Raw genomic sequence first — 23,596 nt, forward strand, 5'->3', positions numbered from 1 at the left:
GATTCATCTGTAGTCCAACGGAAAACACCTTTATATTCGTTTGTATATTTTATATTTTTATATTATCCTCATAGGGGGTGACACTTGAATAAGCGTAGGCTCCGAGCTCCGAGATTTTTTTTATCACTGTAAATTAACACATTGTGGACATTTGCTGGGCACAGGAAAGGTTAGCAATCTCGATATCCATTAACAAAAGAATCAAACGCAGTCAAATATTAAAAAAAAAATATTTATCATTAAAAATTCGCCAATTCATTGTTTATTGTATTAATGTTTATCGCTTCGTTTCTTAGTAATACAAAATCCTGCTTCGTATTACAATCGTTAATCATAAAAACTTCGATTATTCGACTCGAGTTGTTGATTAAGAATGTTGCAACAGTTTCAATTGTACCGTTGACAGCTAAATTGTTACTGCCGTTGTTTATTTGTCAACACGCGGTTACTTCGTTCAGCAATCAAACGTTGAAGAATGAAAACTCCGCGTTCTTATTGTTTTTAGTTTCCATTTTGTTTTGTACGAGTTTTGTTGTACGACATGTTTATAGAAGAAATGTCGCAACTTATTAAAGAAGTTGAATTAATGTGTTTACGTTAAATGCAGACATAATTGCTAAATAAGTATCTTATGTAAGAACTAGGTAACGCTCCTGTATCCGTCCGCGCGGAAATAAAAAATACTTAATTAGTAGGCTATGTGTTCTTCCATACTATGTACTACATCTATGCCTAATTTCTGCAAGATTCTAATTTAATCCAAATTTCAGGGAGATTCTTAATTAACTTGTAATTTAAGAACATAAAAAAGTATAAAAAAAAAGAAAATTTTGGACACATTTCATTGTTAAGCCCACTAGAATGGCTTTACTGTGATATATATTGGGTATTTAATAAAATAGCGAAACACAAGAGGCCCGCAAATCTTAGCTATAACTCTTACGAGAACTCAGACATGATAATAATCCGGGATAAGGGACCGATTCTTTATAATTATGTCGGACCGGACGCCTCCCTTTCCGTTTACCAACTTCCCTAACCTAATATAGAATAAACGATGTTATAATGTAAATTTTTCTTGTATTTTTATCATTATATTAATAACTAGTTGTCGCCCGCGACACTTCGCGCGGAATTGAAAAAAACTTCATTAATATGGCGGTAAAAGCGACTTACTAATTTGCTCTAAATATATATTTTTTTATATCAGAAGGCGACAAACGAGCGAGCGGCCACCTGAAACCGCTAAAATAGCAAAGTGACCGTTGCCCATAGACACACGCAATAGCATATGCCTACCTTTAATCGACGGAGGACAGGATACACAGAAAGAAAATATTTTCCCTTTCCATGCATCCTCTCATCCGGAAAGTCCACTTCGACTTCCCATCCTTTCCTTATAAGAAAAGGGTGTGAAGGGAAAGAGGTCTAAATTAGGCCTCCGGGACGCACACTCATCAGACGAAACGCGGAATTTCTTCCACTTCACGCCTGTTTTCTGTGTGGTGGTGGTATTTCACCGGGAGAACCTGGCCAATTCGTGCGAAGATGTTAAAGCGGTTTCTACCACTCTTAAACTTACCAACTGTTTCATTTCATAGCGTAGTACCAGTGTCTGGACAAACCTGAAGTGGGTTTATAGACACTTTTATTGTTCCTTGTTACATAAATAATAGCCAATGTGTGCTTCCAGACTATGTTCTACATCTATGACAAATTTCATCAAGATCTATGCAGCCGTTCCCGAGAAACCTTATGACAAACATCCATCCACCCACGTTTGGATAAACGTACGTATTTATAATATTAGGAAGATTAGAAAAAAAATAGTAGCATTAAGCAATCACGTGCAATAACACGTTTACAACTTTTGACATGAAATGTATAGATAAAAATTTGCTTTGTAATTATGTTTGTAACTCACCGATATTTTTTTATAAATGTACTTAATTTCATATACAAGATAACATTTAATTTATGGCTAGACTTCAATAACAAATTACTAAAGTCTTGGATAAGATTATAGTTTCATTTCATATGATAACTAGATTAATATTTTTACGTCTAATTTTTTACAAGAATGTCTTTGAATGCTTAACCTACTAACCTTTCTTTTGTTATAAATGCGAATGTTTGGATGGATGGATGTTTGAAGATAACTTTAGAAGACTGTATGGATCTCGCTAAAATTTGGCATCGATGTAGAAAATAGTCTGGAAGAACACATAGGCTACTAGTTATGTTTTTTTTTAATACCGTGCGGACGGTGTCGTGGGTGACGGGTGTGAGATGGAATAATACTTCTGATAGGATTGTAAATTTTTCATACAACATACATTTGTTATATTACTACTGCTAAGATAAACGTAAATGTGATCATTTAGAATTGTATAATAAATTTCGCAAGCGGAAAGTTTTAAAAAGTTTTCAGTGCGAGAGAAAAAGCGCAAATGTAATAAATAATAGTAGAGGTCGAGGCCGTGATCAGGTGTGCGTAACTGCTTCGCTGATTTACTCGCCAACTTGTTAATGGTCGAATTTGTGTTTTTTTTAACATTACTTAAAGATTTTTAAAATTATTTATCTTAAAATTTGATAATGGAATCAGAAGGTGGATCGTTTTTTAATTCAATTATGACCATTCATAAAATAATGTATGAAAATAATATCGTCAGCTTATAGTCCCCCCAAGAGGTTGAAACCTACCTTAAGTTCGGGGTAACAATAGGGAAGACAGAAATAAAATTGGACAAACATATCTGTTACATTTAATCACAAATTGAACAGTCCGTTGTCCTTAAATAGGTTGGTTCTTTTTGTTTTTAAACGAAATGTAGTAGTTGTAGCTAAGTTACTAACTTATTATAACATATTTTAGATGTTGGCTAAAGCCCGATCCTTCTTTATTATGTCGGATCTACGGCTTCCACTATCTAATAGAAACCTCCAAGTTTCCCTATCTATTGGAAACTTATCCAATTTAAGGATAATTAAAGTTTCAGCTCAATAAATAACATCTTGATCAAAACATAACATGAGCGGTGTCCTAGTTATAGACCTTATTTATCACGTATGATTATGTACTGAGATTTTTATTTCTTTACTAGGTGTCGCCCTCAACTCCGTCTGTGAGGAATTTAAAAAAAGATATTCAAACTTTCGTGAGACATTATAACAAATTACTAGTTTCGACCCCATCGGGGTCCTTCATCAGGGTGAGTGGGACTGGTATTATTTCGCAGTAATATATGTTAGTGTTTAGCCGTTTTTATATAAGTTTGTTAAAAAAATTAATAAGTAGCCTATGTGTTCCTCCAGACTATGTTCTACATTTATACCAAATTTTAGCTAGATCCATGCAGTCGTTCTGGAGATATCTTCAAACAAACATCCATCCAAACATTCGCATTTATAATATTAGTAAGATAGTAAGATTTACGTGTACAGTATCTTGGAATGATATAACTGAGGTGTATTCACATTACATCCAATTTAAAAACCAAGAAATTCCTTAGCTTTATTTTTAATTAATAAAACAGCAAATAAATGTTTGGAAAATCAAAGAACACATTAGAACTGTATAAACAAAAACAATGACGCTCTGATAAGTTTTACAAAGAACATTTATTCCCAACACTCAGATTATGAATTTACTAAGCCTCATCAATCAATATCGAAAATAAATTCGGCCTCAGCGATTCCGAAGACAGATCTGAAAGTAATTCATCTTATCTCAGTTGTGAATATACAACAAACGAGATACAACTTTGGATTATTATTCAAAAAGAGATTTTTGGAGAGGCTTAGGATTGTAGTAATGAAATTCAAGTTCTCTAACAACCTTTTTACTAAGTACAATATATGCTAAGCAACCGATATACAGATTTACTTATCAAATAATCCAGTCTCATTAAAAGGTTACACATATCTGAGAAGAAATTCAAAGATATGTGTGAAGTCAACGCATTAGGCCAGTGTAGTTGACTATGGCCTAGTCACCCCTATCATAGGGTAGGCTCCGAGCCCCTCAGTGGGGACGTATAGTGAGCTGATGATGATTGAAGGGTTGAAAACTCTAATCTTAACTCTGTATTTTTTAGTCTATCGATGAATAAAAACCAGGATAATTTAATTAATTCAGTAAAGTCCCACCTTACTCAAAATTCTTTATTACAATTTATTAATTTCTCAACTCTTAAGTGAAACATTGGCCTTTGGGATAAAAAGTTATGCTCTTACAAATTGTGTAAAGCGAATTTATTTGTAGCAATCGTTTTCTATTTAAGCTCCTTAACAAAACTTAAGTCGTTACTCTAAATAAGTTTCCTTTAATTTTACTTAGTTCTGTTATTGCGACGAAAATCGTTCCAAGTTGCAAATAAGCACAACTTACTTTTTATTTGCCTTCTAATTGATTGTCAGAGTTAGTGGCAGCGGAATTGTTTTTGCTTCCCTTTATGTATAAATGAGAAGAGAAAAAGATTTCGAGGAAAACAAACTTATTTAGTAGAATCAGGCGTTAATTTGCAAAATCCATCACAATTAGACAAAATAACAAAGTTAATTTGTAGCAAGGTTTTTTATTTTTACGTAATTGCGCTTAAGAATTAGCGAAAATTAGCTTACATTTTAGTGGAAGGAAAATGAAGATACGCGAATATTTTTTTTTAAATTTTAGTCGACATCACTAATGTCTTAAAATTTATTGCTTTTTCAAATAATTAAACGGAAGTTTGATGTTTTTACCGAATATTAAAATTGTTTTAAAATTTCAAATCTCCAAAGAATTTTAGGGTATAGCATGACTTAGTGACTTTCGTTTTGGAACTAATTGCTTAATTTGTCGACGAAAACACAAGGGATTTCCGAAATAAAAAAATCACCGAAGTTCCGACACTACAAAGAGACAACTGTGTTGAGGTTATATGAACTAAACCAGTAATTTAACAAAGAAAATTTTATCCTTGCCTGTTCTATGATTAATTAGTCACATTGGCCTAAATATTCTGTATATCCGAAAGTCGAATATGCTGTATTTAAGTGACTTATAAACCAACTTATCGCAATTATCTCTATATGTCCAGTCATGATGGTTTTTTTTTAAATTTGCAACTGTTTTTTAAAACGAAAAACCAGTGTATTCTCATCCATGGAAGCTGTTCTATAAACACAGGATGTTATTTCTTAAAACTGACTTAATAATAAATATTTTAAAAACACGTAAACTATTTTATATTTAACACGTTTAGTGCTACCGACTATGTTGATGAGTTCAACTTTTATACAAATAGTTTGTAACGGCATGTAACGTGTTAAAAAAATATACAAGTTCCAAATATCTAGAGAAATAGCATCCATCAGCAGATCAACGCTCTGTCTTCTCAGAGCCTAATTCAACACATTTCAATGCAGTGACAAATGTGAGGTTTTTCGCTTTCGGTTCAAGGGAATCTAAGTTGTGGCCACGAAACAAGCGATCTAAGAGATTGGGAACATATAAATGTAAGATGTGTATGTAAAATTAACATATTATATTTAGAAAATAAATTATTGTATTTTTTATTATAAGTTGAGGTAAAGATGTGCTATTTATTTTTCTTTTTAACAATAGCTTTGTACAAAATAAAAGATCAAATAAAAATCCGCGTCTAATATTTCAACGTGCCGAACCGAATCGCTGTTTTCATGACCCATATATCAGGCCTCGCAAAAACCTATACTAAAACGAAAATTCAAATTGAATGACAAAAAGATTGACGCGCCCGAGCCCGATAGGAACGGTTTCGTTTCGCAAAGGTTTTATGTATAGCTTAAGAAACTTATTACATTCCGGGAGATACATCGAGGAGCGTAATGGCAAATACCATTCCTCGGTTCTTCTGTTTCTTGTCAATGCACGCTACATATCTTGTTGTAAAACAAGGAACCGATACACTTTGTGTGGTACTTAATTTGGCTTTGAATTTTAACATGTTTTCCGTATTAACGTTTACATGTCGTATAAAAAGTGTATATTTAATACAGGAGTTAGTACCGATTGCTTTAAAAGGTAGGTGTTGGGTGATTAGCAGTTATTGTTCGCCATACACGGACAGCAATCGTCTTTAAGAATGCAGACAACGTCCGTGTGTGGCACTGATTGTTGTATCTAGGGCATCTGGTTTTTAATATTATCCTCATATTTAACTACAACTCTTACTTCTTAGATGCGAAAGTTTAGATGAATGGATGGATGGGATGTTTGTTAGAATATATCTCCAAAACTGCTAAACTAATCTCAATGAAATTTCGCATAGATGTTGAACATAGTCTACACGAATACATACTACTTATTAAGTATTTTTAGTTCCGCGTAAATTTACTCTCAGGTTACAATGAGTAATTGATAATCATAAAATCCTTGACATAGAGCTCTTCCAGATTATGTATGCTTGCTTATAAAATATAAGAGTTCAAAGTTCGGTGTATACCATTTATCAACGAACAAACATCTTAGATGTTTACGAACTATTTAATTCCAGCTCCCACAAGCAATAAACACACGAATAAAATTGTGATAATCTGGATAAAGGCCAAGAGTATGCATCTTCGGTTAACATAAAACAAATACAGAGTTATTTGGTAGAATGAGAAGAAAAAGATTCTATTAATGTAATTTAAAACATATCTTAATTAAATTGAAAGAAAATATAACCTTAATTCTAGGGCTTTTCTAAAAAAATACGTTATGTGGATTTTTTAATTTTAAACAAGTATCAGTCGCTTTTATTAGGATAACTAAAAAGTGACTAAGGCGACTTTCATAAGATTATTCAAGATATAACTGCGTATATGAAGAAGCGTCGGTGGCTCAGGAGTCAAGCACTTGACTTGCAATCTGCAGGTCCTAGGTTCGAATCTCGCCATGTACCAATGTGTTTTTACATTTCCGATTTACATATGTACATTTATCCGGCATTCTTAAGGTGAAGGAAAACAACGTGATGCAACCTGCACATATCTGAGAAGAAATTCAAAGTTATGTGTGAAATCAACCAACCCGAATTTGGCCAGCGTGGTTGACTATGGCCTAGTCACCCTTTACCTAGGGTAGGCCGAGCCCCTCGTACATATAGCTGATGATGATGAACTGCGTATAACTTAAAATAAGTAATTTACTTTTACTCTATAATAGAAGTAACCTTGTAATTTAGAATGAAAAATAAAATGCATCACTTCATTAGATCACGTGCGAAATGGGACAGAATTGAATACTTTTGATCGCGGTGAAAGAAAATACGCCATTTTCAGAGCCGGGCCGAGAGATTTAGCCTAAATCGAATCCCCCCCTCCCCACCAATCCGGAACGGCCTTAATTTAACGGACGAATTTGTCTAATTCCAATTCTTATGCTGTGACAAATTTAGTGATTTTTATTCAGGTTGCGTATTTTTTATAGGTTCCTTAAGTTTCGCATTTTATTCGATTGTAAAGTTCGTAAGTTAATTTGCTAAAAGAAATTAAAATTTCTTACAGCTAGGTCTCATAGAATTTCAACCAACTCATCCTTTATTTAACAAAACTACATGTTTTTGACTTAATTCGTGAATCTATTTTATGTAAATAGTTAAAAATTACCGTGGTAAATACGCTATGTCAATATAAATTTGAACGTTTAACTTTTAATATTTACTTTACAAATTAAGATATATTTGTATTTATTAAAAAAAAGGTTAAAATTTATAATCACAGTATTTAGATAGTTATTTAGTTTATGTTTAGATCGTTCTTTTTTTATTAACAAGCTGCGACTTTAGACTAATTCCGCGAAGAACTAAAAAAAAATTATAAATGGCCCTTGGTTTTTTCCAGAGTATTTTCTACATTTGTGCTAAATTTCATCAAGATCCGTTGAGTCGTTCCTGAGATACCTTCAAACAAACATCCATTCATCTAAACCTTCTCATTGTTAAAATGTTATGTTGAAATTCCAGAATTATTATAAAGTAAAAGTGTTGAATAACTCAGTAAAATATTTAACCAATATGAGTCCTCGTAACTTGAGCAGAGAATGTATATGCGCCAACTTTAAGTAAGTGTTAAAAACAATTTAATTAGTAGTGCAACTCTCTCGTAACTTGCAGCTAACTTGATGTTCTGCATTCAGGATAACTTTGCACTGTATGTAACAAGCTTTAGAGAAATATTAATCTGCACAGCTCCTAGTAAGCTGCATACGTTCTAAAACTTTTTGAACTGCTTTGACATATGATGACTTACCATAGATTTCTGAAACCTGAATCCTCGTTTAAATAATATTGTTATCTCTGTTTTGTCAAAAGTAATGACAGGGATGAGGATCTGTTTTATACGGACATTTTGGTCTCAGAAACGCACGATAAGTAAGCCTTATAGATTATTAAACCACTTATTCGATAAAATCAAAAGCTTGATCGTCACTTATTTTGTCTTTATTTGGACATGTTTGCTCTTATAGAGGTTGCACGGAAACTATTTTGTAGGTTAATTATAAAACTAACTTTATTAGAAACTACTATAGCTACGTTACCTAATAAAATTTATAAGGCAGTAATTTTCAAGAAAACGAGTACATTATTTAAGGAGTAATCAGAAAATATAGCACAAATTTTCTACCTCAAATAAACTTTACGTGAAAATTTCGATCCTTTTAGGCCTTAACATAAAAACAACCTCCTTTATGTACGAGCCAAGGTCAATGTTATATCGGTAAATATCACAAGGTAATTTTACTATTTTCTTAAAATAAATAATTAAAAGTCAATAAAATAAATTGAACTAGAACAGATTTATATTTCAATAAGCTTAGTTTAATAGTTTATTCTTGGAAACTTTTTAAACTGTCGGATGTAAACCATTGCATTGCTAAGTGGGTTGTTATATTTTCGGCCAAATACTACCAGAATGTTTTCTTGTTAGGGTATTCTGAGACGAAAACAATAATTAAATATTCATTATGACGAATTATCGCCATATTGTCTTCCGTCGAGGAAAACTCTAAGGAGCCTTGTTTCCTTTTGGGTATTAAAAATGCTGTTACGCATATTTTATCAATATCGATATTTTTTTATTTTTGTTTATTATTTATTATTTTTTTGAAGTTTATTGCGTATTATTTAGTGATTCAGTAAATAAAACGCTCATTTTTGTATTAACAGCCAGAAACCATGCGTGGAGTTTAGTTTTATCACCACTTAACATTAAAGGGGATCGTTGTCAAGCACTAGTTTGTACATAATAAAAATGCTTACGAGTTTTCTGGATTAAGTGACGATTAGTTTTATTATAGCCAAAACTAAACATTGTTAAAATAAAACGTGCTATTTTTATATTTAATACGAATCGATTAAAAAGCTTAAAGTATCGATAGATGTTTGGCCCATCCCTAGTCTGGCGGCGTCTATTAACGCTATTACGCTAATGATTTGCCCGAGCACAACACTCTCCGAATTACAAAACAAAGCTTTTAATAAAGATATTTTTAAGACGCCCTTCGCCTTACTTTATTCCTTTTTTCGACTTAACGCATTCATTTTTAACACACCATCAAAAAGTTTAAAAGACCATTAAAGAAACAAACATAAACAGGTAATGCTTTGATGATGCGTTAAATAAGACATGAATCCTTTATGTACATACATTGTTTATCACCCGAAAACAAAGTTTTACCAATTTTTTAGTTAGCTGTGATAATTTTAATTAACGAATACTCTCAAAAAATGCCATCGTAAAACATTTATTTTTCTTTATATATAAATACAATTTATTAAAATAAAAAGGTTAAATACTAATTATTAGTTTCTCATATTTTCTTAGATTTTAGTTGAAAATGAAATTACAAAATATGAAACTTACACTTCTTTTGTACACCTTATTGCGATTTCCATACAATTGCACTGCAGATTTGAATCCACAACCATTCGCTTCGCAATCAGTGCCTTAAACCTCTAGTCTATTGGCGCGTCAAAGATAGATTTCAATATTCAAATTAATTTAAAAATAAACTAAATAAAACGAGAAAATAGTAGAACATTGTTATCTTCGTAACGAATGTGGGGCATCAGTGAGTACAGTCAGCTGCATAAGTATTTAGCATAGCTTCAAAAACTTGTATACGCATTCGATTTATAAAAACAAAAGTAATTATGCATATATATGTATGTATGGTTCCGACCAAAAATACATGCTATCGACAAATACATGCACAAGTATTTCTGAAACAGAAGACATGTGTACAAATTTCTAAAGGTTTGTAAATGTATAAATATTTATGCAGCTGACTGTACTGTGTATTGTTAATGTGTGCCATAAATTGCTCCTAACCATTCATTTTATTGTACGTTTTGGGCGCGCAATTGTTTCCTTTTATTTCTTTTTGAATCCGTAGTTTCCTGTTCGTCGAGTTCATTTGTTATTTAAATGTTTTGTGAGATTTAAGTAATGATATGTGATTTAATTTTGATTATAAAACGAATATCGTATGCATTTGATACAAAATAATAGATGGTTGGTTACCTCCAAAATGTATGTTTTATTAATCAAACCTTCTTGCTTAAAAACATGTATTTATAAATAGAAAAAAGTATTAGTTCAAAACGCGAAGTCTATGATTTATTTGTTTGAATATTATATTTGATTTGACGTAAACATTCGGTAGTTTAAAATTATATAAAATAAAGAATACAGAAAGGCTAACTGTAATGTTTAAAATGGTCTAAAAAAGTAATGTTATGATATTCGTGTATCCCACGTTCGCTGTAATTCAGAACAGCCGGACACTCGCCGCGCGAACCGGACGCAATAAGCGAGCCGGACGCCTCCAGCTCGGGTCTTTCATATAAAAAAGCAATAAACTTTAAGTTTGCATTACAACCGGCAATAGAATATCGCCTTGAATTTATTTCCATTTTACCTCCAACACTGCGTAATTGCCAATTCCCTTTTGCTTGCGAATCGTTTAGTGATTTTTATTATTTCTTTTAGGAGAAACTTTTGAGCCTCTTTCTTTGTAGTAATACATTTCTATTAACGAAAAGTATTTTCTTTCTGTGGATCCTCTCCTCCGTCGATTAAAGGTAGGCAACGCATATGCAATTGCGTATGTCTATGGCACCGGTCACTTCACTATTTCAGCGATTTCAGGTGGCCGCTCGCTCGTTTGCCACCTTATGACATGAAAAAAAAGTTAGAAAGAAGGGAGGAAAAACAAAAAGACATTATGCTAAAACGCGATACCAGCTTTAATATTACGCTAGTAACTCACAGTGTCCGTACAATGGTAATTAAACTACGGCGAAATTAAAATATTCGGTGACGTAAGCGGTTTTTAATGCAAAACAATGGCCATTATCGTTGCAGCGGCCACAAGGACTCCCATCTGACGCGCCAATCAAACCGTACCATGTTACACCAATCACCCTAGAGAATTAATTTCCTATGTAGACGATAATGAACCGAGTTTCGGGTCATTTGCGTCGATATTTCACGACCGTATGCTCTGGAATCATTGCACTGCGCAAATTTGCCCGCGGTCCGTATAATTTTCATCCATTATCGATTGCATGGAGTTCGGAATGGAAATGTTACTCGTGTGTTTAGACAGTGTGTTTAATTTAGAATCAAAATGGCTGCTGTCAAAAACCGTTGTAAATTATATCATCACAAAAAAACGAACGGCTACCAGAAATCTAGTACAGAGAAAAGTCAACACTGTTCCTAGAAATCTGCCTTAAGTTAGGAAGTTGCAAGAAACTTCTTTCAGTTTTAATTGGGCCTTGTTTTCCTCTGAATAATAAGGGGTAAAAATAAATCATGTTGTTTTGAAACGTCAATTTTGTTGCGAAAGAAAAAAAAATTGGCACGAAGTTTTGTGTGTCGAAATTTTTGAGAGAAAACTCTTTAATGGAATGTCGTTTAGCGAGTCAACCCGAAATGTTAGCGACAGACTGCCATTTGTCACATTTTCTAATCTAGGTTTTGTCGTCAAATATCTTTTCGTAAAAATAACTTATAAGTTGCTAAATAGAAGGTTATCTGAAGGTACTTTTTAGACGTAAGAAATGGTTATTTATACTATGTTCTTATTTTTATTAAAATATGTACATACAGATTTTTTTATATTTTTTGTAGCAATAATATTATTCAGATATACATTTTAATATTTCAAATTCTAACATAAAAGTTTAATGTTAGCGAGGGATATTTTAAAATTTTAAAACGTGCAAATTAAGCTTACTACAACTTTTACGTAATTTTCAACATGTATGCGCTAAAATTTGCTATGATGTGGTACAAAATAATATCAAATATACTTCTTGAGTTAAGTGCAAATAGCGATACGTAAGAGTCATTTTATTTAAGAAAAGAAAGCTTAACGTGTTATTATTTTAATTTTAAATATCCTCATATACTTACATCTACATTGAATTTGACAATTCAAATAACAGAATGCAAATTTGACTTATGTTTGTTTAACAATAAATAGACTTGACGTAAACTAGTGATAAATTTTCATGTAACTTGCACCACGACTCCACACGTGCGTCCCGTACTCACAAAATACAAACACTCTATTTGCGAACACTAAATTTAGAACGAATTTTCGTAAAATCGTATTCTGCAGCAAAAGTTTTACCGCATTTCAAAAAAGTTGTACTCCGATTTTAAAAAAAAATTACATCGCCTGTCATTAAATTTAACTATACATTATTTCTTATGTAAAAAAAAAAAACTAATTAGTAGCCTATGTGTTCTTGCAGATTATGTTCTACATCTAGGCCAATTTTCGACGAAATCCATGCAGCCGATCTAGAGATAAAGATTTTACAGTGGTAGAGCCCGCTTTAACATCTTCGCACGAATCGGCCCGGCTCGCCCGGTGAAATACAACGACCACACAGAAGACAGGCGTGAAGTGGAAGCTAATCCGCGTTTCGTCTGATGAGTGTGCGTCCCGGAGGCCTAATTTAGTCCTCTTTCCCTTCCCATCCTTTTCTTTATAAGGAAAGGATGGGAAGTGGAAGTGGGCTTTCCGGATGAGAGGATGCATGGAAAGGGAAGATATTTTCTTTCTATGCATCCTCTCTTCCGTCGATTAAAGGTAGGCAACGCATATGCAATTGCGTATGTCTATGGGCAGCAGTCACTTCGCTATTTCAGCGATTTCAGGTGGCCGCTCGCTCGTTTGCCAACTTTTGATATAAAAAAAAGATACGTTCAAACAAACGTTCGAGAAATAAAATAATATGATATATGTCCTTGTCAACACTTGTTCAGATGTAAAATTAATTTAAAACTTCATGGTATATCTAGAGTAAATAACGTTTTAAAGGAAAATTGCACTTTTAAGTTAAAAATGTAAACAAAGTCTTTGAAAATGTATTGTCAGGTTCATATTTTCGCTTCGAGAAATTTTAAAGTAAGCTCATTATTTCGGTTAGAGCAAGGAATGGCCATTTCTCTGCGTCTATCCAGCGTGAATTTTTATTCGAGTGCACAGACAGTTTGAAATAATATTTTTATAAGAATTGTCTATCTGATATTCATTGAATTGTTTCGATTTTCATACGACGATTGGTTTATCTGCATAAAAATTTAAAATGAGAATTTTATTTCAATAACGTGAATTTATTGCTTGTGAGATATTTTCTTCAAGAAAAGCATCAAAAGTTGTTACATTTTAATGCAAAATATGTTAAATAAATATGACTAATTTAAGTCAAATTAACTCTTGAATTGCCGGACCAAAATCTCCTAGGAATGCCTGTTATGAAAACACACAATATGACGGAAGGTTCACCCATCCTTGTATTTGTTTTCAACAGCAAGCATACAACTAGGATATAAATTAAACATCACCTTTACTAAGCCGTTCGGAATATTCAGAGTCGACAAACATAGAAAGCCAGAGGTAGCAAATATTTGAGTGATTGCCATATACAAAGCATCGGTGGATTTTGCGAATTGTAGCGCTATTCATGTTTAGTTATTGATGAGGTCTGAGTGAATCGGAATGTATCCCAATGCTGCATAAATACGCCAATAAAGTGAGTTTTATCGAAGTATTCATCTTCTATTGAATATGATTTTAATACAAGGTTACGAAGTATAAAAATTTGTATAATTTGAATTCAATATCACTATTGAAACGTATATAGCAAAAGTAACTGGCAACCAAGATTCCGTCCGTGCGCAAAAAAAAAACTTAATAAGTAGCCTATGTGTTCTTCCAGACTATGCTCTACCTCTAAGCCAAATTTTATCGAGATCCTTGAAGCCGTTTTGGAGATACCGTCAAACAAACATCCCTCCATGCACATAAATATTCATATTTATAATATTAGTAAGAAGTAAGATTACGATTTTTTTTAATAATGTTATAATAGTTGTAGTTAACAAAGTTTGTGCTCAGCGAGACATTTCTGGCAAAATGTACAAAATTTACTCACTTTCTACCTTAATTATGTTAACTCAAATAGTTTTTTTTATATATTTATTCAATTGCACAGAAGCTCTCGGGTACGCCCGAAACTCCTCTAGAAAGCTCGCGGCAAGTCAGTTGCAGCAAATATTTGAATTGTAGAGTGGGATTGGTTTGCTTTCTAGGTATTCAAAGGCGGTGTTTACATCGAAATATAGAAATTCTTAGCCGCGGTCTTCGTCGGAGCAGTTTTCTTGTTTCACTTTGGCTCTTTGAAATTCTCACAGAGTTTAATATCATGCTTGTGAAGTGACATTTGATCAAAGCATGAAGCATTATAAAATTTTGTTTAAGACACTTGTAAGGAAGATTTTCAAAGATAGTAAATAGAAGTATTAATGTTTACTTTAATAAGGAATCTCCATATAACCTGCTTGCATCTACAGCCAGCCAGCTCTACAGCCACCGTGCTATTAATAAAAATAGTCATCAACAGCTCACTATACGTCCCCACCGATGGGCTCTGAGCCTACCCTAAGGTAAGGGTGATTAGGCCATAGTCAACCACGGTGGCCAAGTGCAGGTTGGTTGACTTCACACATATCTTCGAATTTCTTCTCAGATATGTGCAGTTTGCATAACGATGTTTTCCTTCACCGTAAGAAGGATAAATGTACATATGTAAAAAAAATGCATGTAGTAAGATCGTAAATGGATAAACACATTGGTACATGGCGGGGTTCGAACCCAGGACCTGCAGCTTGCAAGTTAAGAGCTTGACTCTGAGCCACCGACGCTCTAAAACTAAAAGATTACTTCTATCAGACTTTGGTACCTGACGCTCGGTCTCTCGTCCCTAGAACAGAAGCGATTTGTGGTCGCTCCTCATTGATGACGAGTTCAGCTCGCTCGCTGTACACAGAATGGACTGTAGATATGCAGGTCAGTCGCAGCTGGCCGCGCTCGAAGCTGTCCGGACGTACCATGAATGATAGTTGGCTTATTGATGCAACCTGCAAGAAATATACAAAAACAAACCTATAATGGTGATTCTATAACTTTGAAGATTGACAATTAATTTACAGGAATAATCACTCACTCGGTAACTCAATTCTCAAGAGACGTATTTGGATCAATGGCAATTTTTATAGCCTAAATTTGTAGCTCAATCTAATTGTACATAGTATTGACCTGTGATATACCTTTTTAGAAGATTCCGCAGTGGGCATAGGATCTGTTACATCTTCTTCTAACGTGCTATCGGTTAATGGAGGTTTTGGAAATAGCACGGTGTCTTGACTTGGTAGTAGTTCCCCTTCCTACATTAACAAAAATTCAATAAAAGCATTTATAATTATAATATTATAATTGCGAATGTTTAGATGGATGGATGGATATTTATTTAAAGTTATCTCCATAACGGTTAAATAGATCGTAATGAAATTTGACATACATATAGAACTCAGTCTGGAAGAACTAGGTTAGTAATTTTGTTTTTTTTTTTAATTTTGCGTGAACTGAGTCGCGGGCAACAACTAGTTTTTTAAAATTCATGAAATTTGTTTCCAACGTAAATGGTTTTCAATCATTTAAAAATAGTTTAACTGGAAGTGAAGATTTACTAAAAACGATACTAATATTATTAAAATAAACTAATACAAGAAATAAATTTGACAATTATTAGTGTACTCCGTATTCTCGTCCTATGTCATATAAATAGAACTCCAACTAAGTAATGGATATGTTCCAAATTTGAAATGATTGAGGATGTAGGCACCTCCGGTGGAAAATCATTAATCAATGTGTGGAGGCAATTAGCGTACAAGCCAATTGTTAAAGAAAATAATATTTTCGTTCAAAGATACCTTAAATAAATAATATTTTTGTTGTAAAATCTAAAGAAATGTCTTGTTTCTCTTTACTTGTTAAGTTTGCAAAGAAATTTAACTCACATTTTATAATTTTTTAATTCGGCCTTGGCTAAAGTAAGATAAGTTTAAAATGATTTTATTCGGCAAATAAATTCTTCGTCGCTTTGACGTTATATTTATCTTGAGATTTTTTTTATTTGTCACAATATATTTAAATTTACGTCCAAGAAATAAATTTTGGAAAATATTTGTTATGATTTGTCTTCTTTTAGAAAATGTGTAGAACTTAACAAAATAATTTAACGTAACATTGAAAAAAAAACTGTCACTCTACCTGTATTGTATCGACGAAAGGTCCAAATGTCTTCCACGGTCTGAATATAATGTTGCTATTTTCATCACCAGGAGGTGTGGTGCTCTGATCTTGTATGTGGGGGACATCTATAGCAACAGCAGGACTGGGAAGTATTCTTTGCTGTATTATAGGTTTGCCTTGGATCTGTAAAAAATATTAACCATTTCAAAAGTACGGTCTTGTAGTCAATTAAATACCCAAATATAAACTTTAACTGTGAATTTATTTACGAGCCCAAATGTCGATTCATTCCTCTCTAATGTTAAGTGAACTTGAGGAATACGTTTGATATATATTTTTTTTAATAAAAGAAATCTACAGACTTGATTAGCGTTAGGAAAGTTAAGGGACTTTACCGATCTTCACGATTACCTCCCCGATCGTTGCGTCTCGCTACATTCGAAATTTGAAATATTCTCAAACATGTTTAAAACTGGCCTATTATAAACGAAAAAATATACATTAAAAAAAACTATATCTCTTAGTATACGTAGATGAAATTACTTCGGTCGTCAAGGGATACACTTAAATTATTAACGCATTTTGAGGTTAATGACAATAGAAGTGAAAGAATAAAATGGAATTAGCAACACAAAGAGCCAGAAGCGGACGCGACTTGAATAAATTTTTCATACATGACTTTTATCTCGCCTACGGGCTACTATTTTAATGGCGAATGGTATTTCACATTACAGAATAAAAATTCCCGACCAAAAAATATTTAAAAAGAAAATGAAATCCACAGGTTGTTGAATTAATTTAAGAAGATTAATTATTTAATATAAAAGAAATTATATAATTTTTGCCTAATAGTAGGAGAAATATCTAGTACTTTTTACTAAACTTACGGATTAATTGATGGATGTTTGTTTAAAGGGATCTCGAAGAAATTTATTTTAGATATAGAACATAGTGTGGAAGAATACATAAGCTTCTTATTAAGTTTTTTTTTAAAATTCCGCGCAGACGGAGACGCGGGTGACAGCTAGTAATACTATAAACATAACAATAAAATCAGATTGTGAAGATTAAAAAAATCGAAAAAAAAAAATCACATCAGTCAAAGTACTAGGATGTCATAGACAAGCAAGGAATTCATCTTAAGATTATTCGAACGCAGAATGAAAATGGGGACAAAGAATTTAATACCAACAATGTAAGTGCATTAAAAAGCCGGCAGACAAGCGAGACAACGTCAGCGTGACTGAACAAGAAATGTAGTAAAATGCGAACATCAAACTATCTCTTGTGAAAAATCTTCGTAGTTATTTCTCCTGTCTCTATATTGTGTAACAATTTATACGGACAGAGCATAATAGTACCAGTGACAGTTGTACCGAATACGGTACGTACGTACGTAATAACGTATATTTATTTTTCTTATTGATAGGAAACAATCAGTATTTATCGTTATTAAAGATAAATTTTAAATATGCTTAATTTAGTGATGGACCGTTAGGAGAAGACGAAGGACAGGCGATTTTGGCGATGTCTTGTATCGGAGGCCAATAGCCACTTTGGGACGCTGCGCCAGCGGAGTACGTAATACAGTGAAAGTGGTAAAATGTGAGAATCGAATAAGTTCAAATATAGCTAATAATGTACGGAATCCTCATAGGGAGAAGAGCAAGATGACGATAAATATTTGTCGTTTTTTTATACTTTCAATAAACAGTTTATATAAAATATAAAACATACGAGTAAGTTTTGCAATACGTAAGGAATAAAAATAATTTCATATTCACTTGTCTTCTATTAAATTTGTTAATAATTAAATCAACGTAACTTTAGCTTAACGTAAAGGAGTGTAAGAAATCTCGGCATGAACTTTCTTATCATCAACTAGCACCCTTTCAGAAAGTTCGCAAGACAAATAAAAGTTTCCTGTTGGAAATGGTTCACTTTGCTTTGTTCTATTGTAACGCGGGAATTCTTTAATTTGAAAAGGGTGTTTACTGGAGTTGTTAAGTGCGTTTAAGGCACTTGTATTCAAATTTGTCAAAATAACTACTGCTTATTTAATTCTAAAACAAACATTTACATTTTTTTTTCGATATTTACTTCTGTGTTTATACCCTTTTTTAGAAATGTAAATGAATGTATCCTTAGAAGAACTCTAACGTATAGATGGAAGAGCACAAAGCCGTGCTTTTTTGAATTCTTCTTCGTATACGGATCAAGATCTAGGACTAATTTTGTATGAATGATATCACATTACAACCGCAGTTGAAAACAGACGATTGAAATGTTTGCTTAGCACACGTTTAAACGCACATTAAGCTGAAATAGATTTTATTCTCGTTAAGTTAATAGTTCTATTTGTTTCAAAGGCAGAATAAATGCAGGAATCAACGTAATCCTCCCACTTTAAGCATTGATCCTACTTGGCTGACTCTAAATAATTCACGGCGATTTCGCTAAGCGATGAAATCGACCCGAAGCGTACGGTTGAATGCGTCTTAATTATTCTATTTATTTATTCGTGATGCTGTTTAATTATATCTTTAACACGGTGATTGCATGATTCTATAATCGTAACAATTTCATCTATATTTATAATAGTCAGATGTTTTTTTAATTTTTTTTTGCTTTCCAGAAATAAAGTAGATCATTTTTCTAATGTTACTCATATTTTATATCATAAATGCGAATGTTTAGATGGATAGATTGATGTTTGTTTGAAGATATCTCCAGAACTACTGAACGGATCTCGATGAAATTTGGCATGAAGGTAGAACATAGTTCTTCCAGAATACATAAGCTACTATTTTTTTTAATTCTGCGCGTAGGGAGTCGCGGGTGACAGCTAGTTAACCCATAGTTGTTAGTATTAACCTTTCTAGATTTATTTTGTGTGATCCGTACTCAACTATTATTAGTATGTCGATAAATCTCATCAAGATTGGGTATCGACTAAATGATATTAGTCTCCAAGTGTCAAGAGCGATGACAGCTCTCGATCATTCCGACTTGTCGTCGATGTAAAGCGATCCAGTAAACTTGCGATCAAGTCATGTTCGTGTTTATCACTGTCACCAGTATTGATGGCAACGGCTTCTAACTAAAGTGAAACAATTATTCCGCTTTGCTGACTTTGAACTGGACATGTTTTTCTTTAAGTTTCTGATTTATAAATTACTTTCATTTAGATGTATTTCTGTAAAAATATAATAGAGCCATAAAGTCAAGTGAGTAAAAGTAATGTCAAAAACCTTGCTTAGACTGCAGTCGCCATTTTCTGCATTTCTAGACGTAATCCAACAAACATAAAAAGCGCCGAGAGCGAAATGGTAAAATTGTTTTGACTTCTAAATGTGAAAGAATTCCATTTGAATAATGTTTTAAAACATAACAGAGCGATGTTCACGAGGTCCTCGACAGTAGAACAGAAAAGAATAAAATGAAATTAGGAACACAAAGATTATGAAGCGGACGCAACTTGAATAAATTTCTCATCTCTGACTTTTAACCTCCATTATACGAGTTACGATTTATCTACAAGCTTGTACGTTATAAAATATTGTAGTGAATTTGGAAAAGGGCCCTGAAGCGCTGAGATTCATTTATATGTAAAGAAGGACGAATAATAAAATAGAGACCAATTTTTATTTCAAACTTTCTTACAATACAACAACTTAAAAATAATGTACACGTAATTTTATAAAACTATTATTAAAAGTCAAAAGTATGATAACGTCCAAACTATACTAAGTTAGAGAAAAACATTAACTAAACTTGAAAATATTGTTAAGAAGAAAATCCGACACTGTGCCGCGGCACCGCCATCCCGGTGTACAGGCGCAACACTAGCCTTATTAAAATATCAACGTTTATGTCCCCTCGCTAATCGATCTGACACTTGACTTGGTAACGAAAGCGCGACATTCGCTCCAAACGATTCTAACGAAAATGTCTAAAACGATTGACTTAAAATTAAATTATGTCAATCGCTAAAACTTTTCGCTACAAAATATTCTGTAAGTTTTTATCGGTTATTGAAAAAATATTTACCAGTTGAAGTGAAGTCTTAAATTCGATGGAAGTGTATTTGCTTTTATCCGTACAATTTCACAAAGGCTACAATTTTGCCGCCAAATATCCCGTTAGAATTTCAGCATGTTTTCGATGCCAAAAAATTTCAAGAAATTCCAAACTGCGGTACGGTTTTTTATTGAATTAAAGAATAGTTTGAAAATACCGATATAAGTTCATTGCATTATTAACGGCAAGTCATAAAATCAAAGCAAGAATAATAGTATTTATAAAGAGGTTTTTAGTACCATTTATTCAAGCATTCGACGTAACCGCCTACCACGAGCCGAGACAAGCGACTAATTAATGAAGCTAAGGAATCGCAGTAATTGCTTTTAAAACAACTAGCAAATTAGATTTATTGAAAACATATAATATATACTTATCTTAATGTGTTTTAGTTAAAAAATAATACGTATAAGTGTAGACTGGATATTAGAAAACAAGTATTGGAAAATTACCATTTACCCCTAGCTAGAGACAGACGCACCAGTATATAAGGTGGCGCATTTTTTGCATCGGCACCAGTGCATAACACCATCCACATCACTGAGAACCTCAGAAAATGAAAAACATTATACGAGAAATAGTCAAGAAGAGAGGTCACGAGAGAAACTAGGGAATGGTGCACAGATACAGACAGAGATGAATTAGAAACTTATAATTTAATGCAAATCCATTTGACTGAAGACGGATCATAAGAGAATCTATAAAAAGCTCGTAAACGACAAGCGTATTCGTAAACCTAGTTGTACGAATATAAAAAGAAATATTAGTTCATATCACATCAAGAAGTTCGTAAAAAATCGTAAATGCTTCTTCATATTAATATAAGAAGACACCAAAGAAAAGAGGTCATGGTTTTTATAAACATTAATCAGAAATAAATGAATAGGAAAAAACTACACTTTTAAACAACATTAATGTCTTTTCCTTTGTGTCTCAGACTAATATAGATTCAGATCACGTTCTTGGGTCATCACTAGGCATCGTATGTACAGCCTCTCCTATCTAATTACATATTCAATAAAGGATACGTATGCATAACATTGTGATATAACATACGTTTTATTAGAAATTAATTGTGTTTTTTTTAAATTATATTTAAGTACGAATTACTAATAAAATTATGAAATATTAATAATATTCTTCGATCTTACCGATAGAAAAAGTTAAGTTTCTGTTTAAGTTGATTATCGATAAAACACGTATAAAATGACATTTTCTAAAAACGATTCCTAGCTAGATCGATTTATCGCCCCCGAAACACCCTATATACTAAATTTTATGGAAATCGTTGGAGCCGATTCCGAGATTCCAATTATATATATACAAGAATTGCTTATTTAAAGATATCAGATTTAAATAAATATATCATTTTATACATAACTCGTCAATGTTTTAAACTATGGTCGTCTTTTGTATTGGAATCCGAGATACACCTTAGGTCACTTCACCTAAGAAGCATACGTGACCATCAACTCACTATACATCCCCACTAGGGGGCTCGGAGCCTACCCTAAGTTAGGGGTGACTAGGCTATAGTCAACCACGCTGGCCCCACTGAGCATGGTTGGTTGACTTCACACGTATCTTTTTTTCACAGATCAAATTGAAAATCGAAAAACACATTGGTACATGGCGGGAGTTGAACTCAGAACCTGCAGTTTGCAAGTCAAATGCTTAACCCTTTCGCCTTCGACGCTCTCTAAAACGCTATAAGATGCATATAAGCAAGTTACATTGTTTTTATATACAAGCAGCATTACAAATTCGAAAATAATAATAATAAAACAAGAATGAATAACACGGTATAATAATTCGAAAATATTTTTTTAGATATAAAATTTGTCGATTTATGTTGAAGTGGCGATGTCAGAACGTCAACAATAACGCGCAGCAACCCTGACAGGTGCTCCCCAGTGGAATCATTGTTGACGCATCGCGTTATTTTTCTTTATTCTCCTAAAGTTTGCTCTCACAATTTCAATTTTCGTTATTCCGCCGAAAAGCCAATATAGACGCGTATTTCGGCCAGTTTCGTAAGCGTCTATTATTCGATGCTTTATTTTTATTTTTCTTTCATCTTTATATTAGTTTAGTATTTAGTGTGTGCTTTTTTTGTGATATGATTTTTCGTACCTAACTCAGAAACCTAAAGCATGTTTAATAAGTTCAGGAGAAACTGTGTCTATTTTAGATGGAATTCTTCGAAAGTTTATTTTGCCTTTCGCGTTCTTTTTTTTTCAAAGAACATTTTGTTGGATATAAGTTTATTAACACCTCATTGTGTTTCTATGAAAACCTTACGTAAGACGTCTTTATCAATTTACAGCAGAGGTTTAAGGCGAAATAACGGTTAAGAGATTTTAATTAAACCTGCTCAATAACCTCAAGCTATTTTATTTTAATCTAATAAAGGATAAGTTTTGAAAGCTTTATTTTGTTTTTCTTTCGTATTATTATTAGAATTCATTCATTTGACTTTAATGTGATTTAACCTTCGATATAAATACGTCAGTTTTAAGTGAAAATTAATTACGTTTTAAATGTTGCAACTGAAAATTGTATAAAGAAATAAACAGCTCAAAAATATTGCAAAATAAAAAATAAAATAAAAAAGCAGACACTGGCATATAACAACTAAAATTGTTAGCTAGTAAGTAACAAAAGAAAAAAGCAACATAAAAAATTTGTATAGTAAAATCAATTCCTTTTAGAGTCGGAGTATATGAAGATGTAAACAAGATAATGACTTTCATGAAGACGCACAGACATTGAATGTAATTCTATGGAGGTAGATGAGAACACTGGCACACGTAATGGTGGAATAAAATCCGCGCGCCGAATACAAATGGGTGCAAAGTATCGGAGTAGTATAGTACACCCAAAAAAACTGAA

General features: G+C 32.8%; 1 protein-coding gene across 1 annotated transcript in view; it reads right to left on the reverse strand.

Annotated features, from left to right (window-relative positions):
* Positions 1-23,596, reverse strand: part of LOC106125193 (uncharacterized) — a 152,318-nt gene that overhangs the window by 12,058 nt on the left and 116,664 nt on the right. Inside the window, exons 6-8 of the mRNA XM_013322299.1 lie at positions 16,643-16,807; positions 15,640-15,756; positions 15,273-15,450 (exon numbers count right to left, since the gene is read on the reverse strand). Coding sequence (XP_013177753.1) covers positions 15,273-15,450; positions 15,640-15,756; positions 16,643-16,807 — 460 coding nt within the window. The remainder of the gene's footprint in view (positions 1-15,272; positions 15,451-15,639; positions 15,757-16,642; positions 16,808-23,596) is intronic.

This window comes from Papilio xuthus, unplaced genomic scaffold (genome assembly GCF_000836235.2).
Source record: "Papilio xuthus unplaced genomic scaffold, Pxut_1.1 DF825928.1, whole genome shotgun sequence".
Lineage (NCBI taxonomy): Eukaryota > Metazoa > Arthropoda > Insecta > Lepidoptera > Papilionidae > Papilio > Papilio xuthus.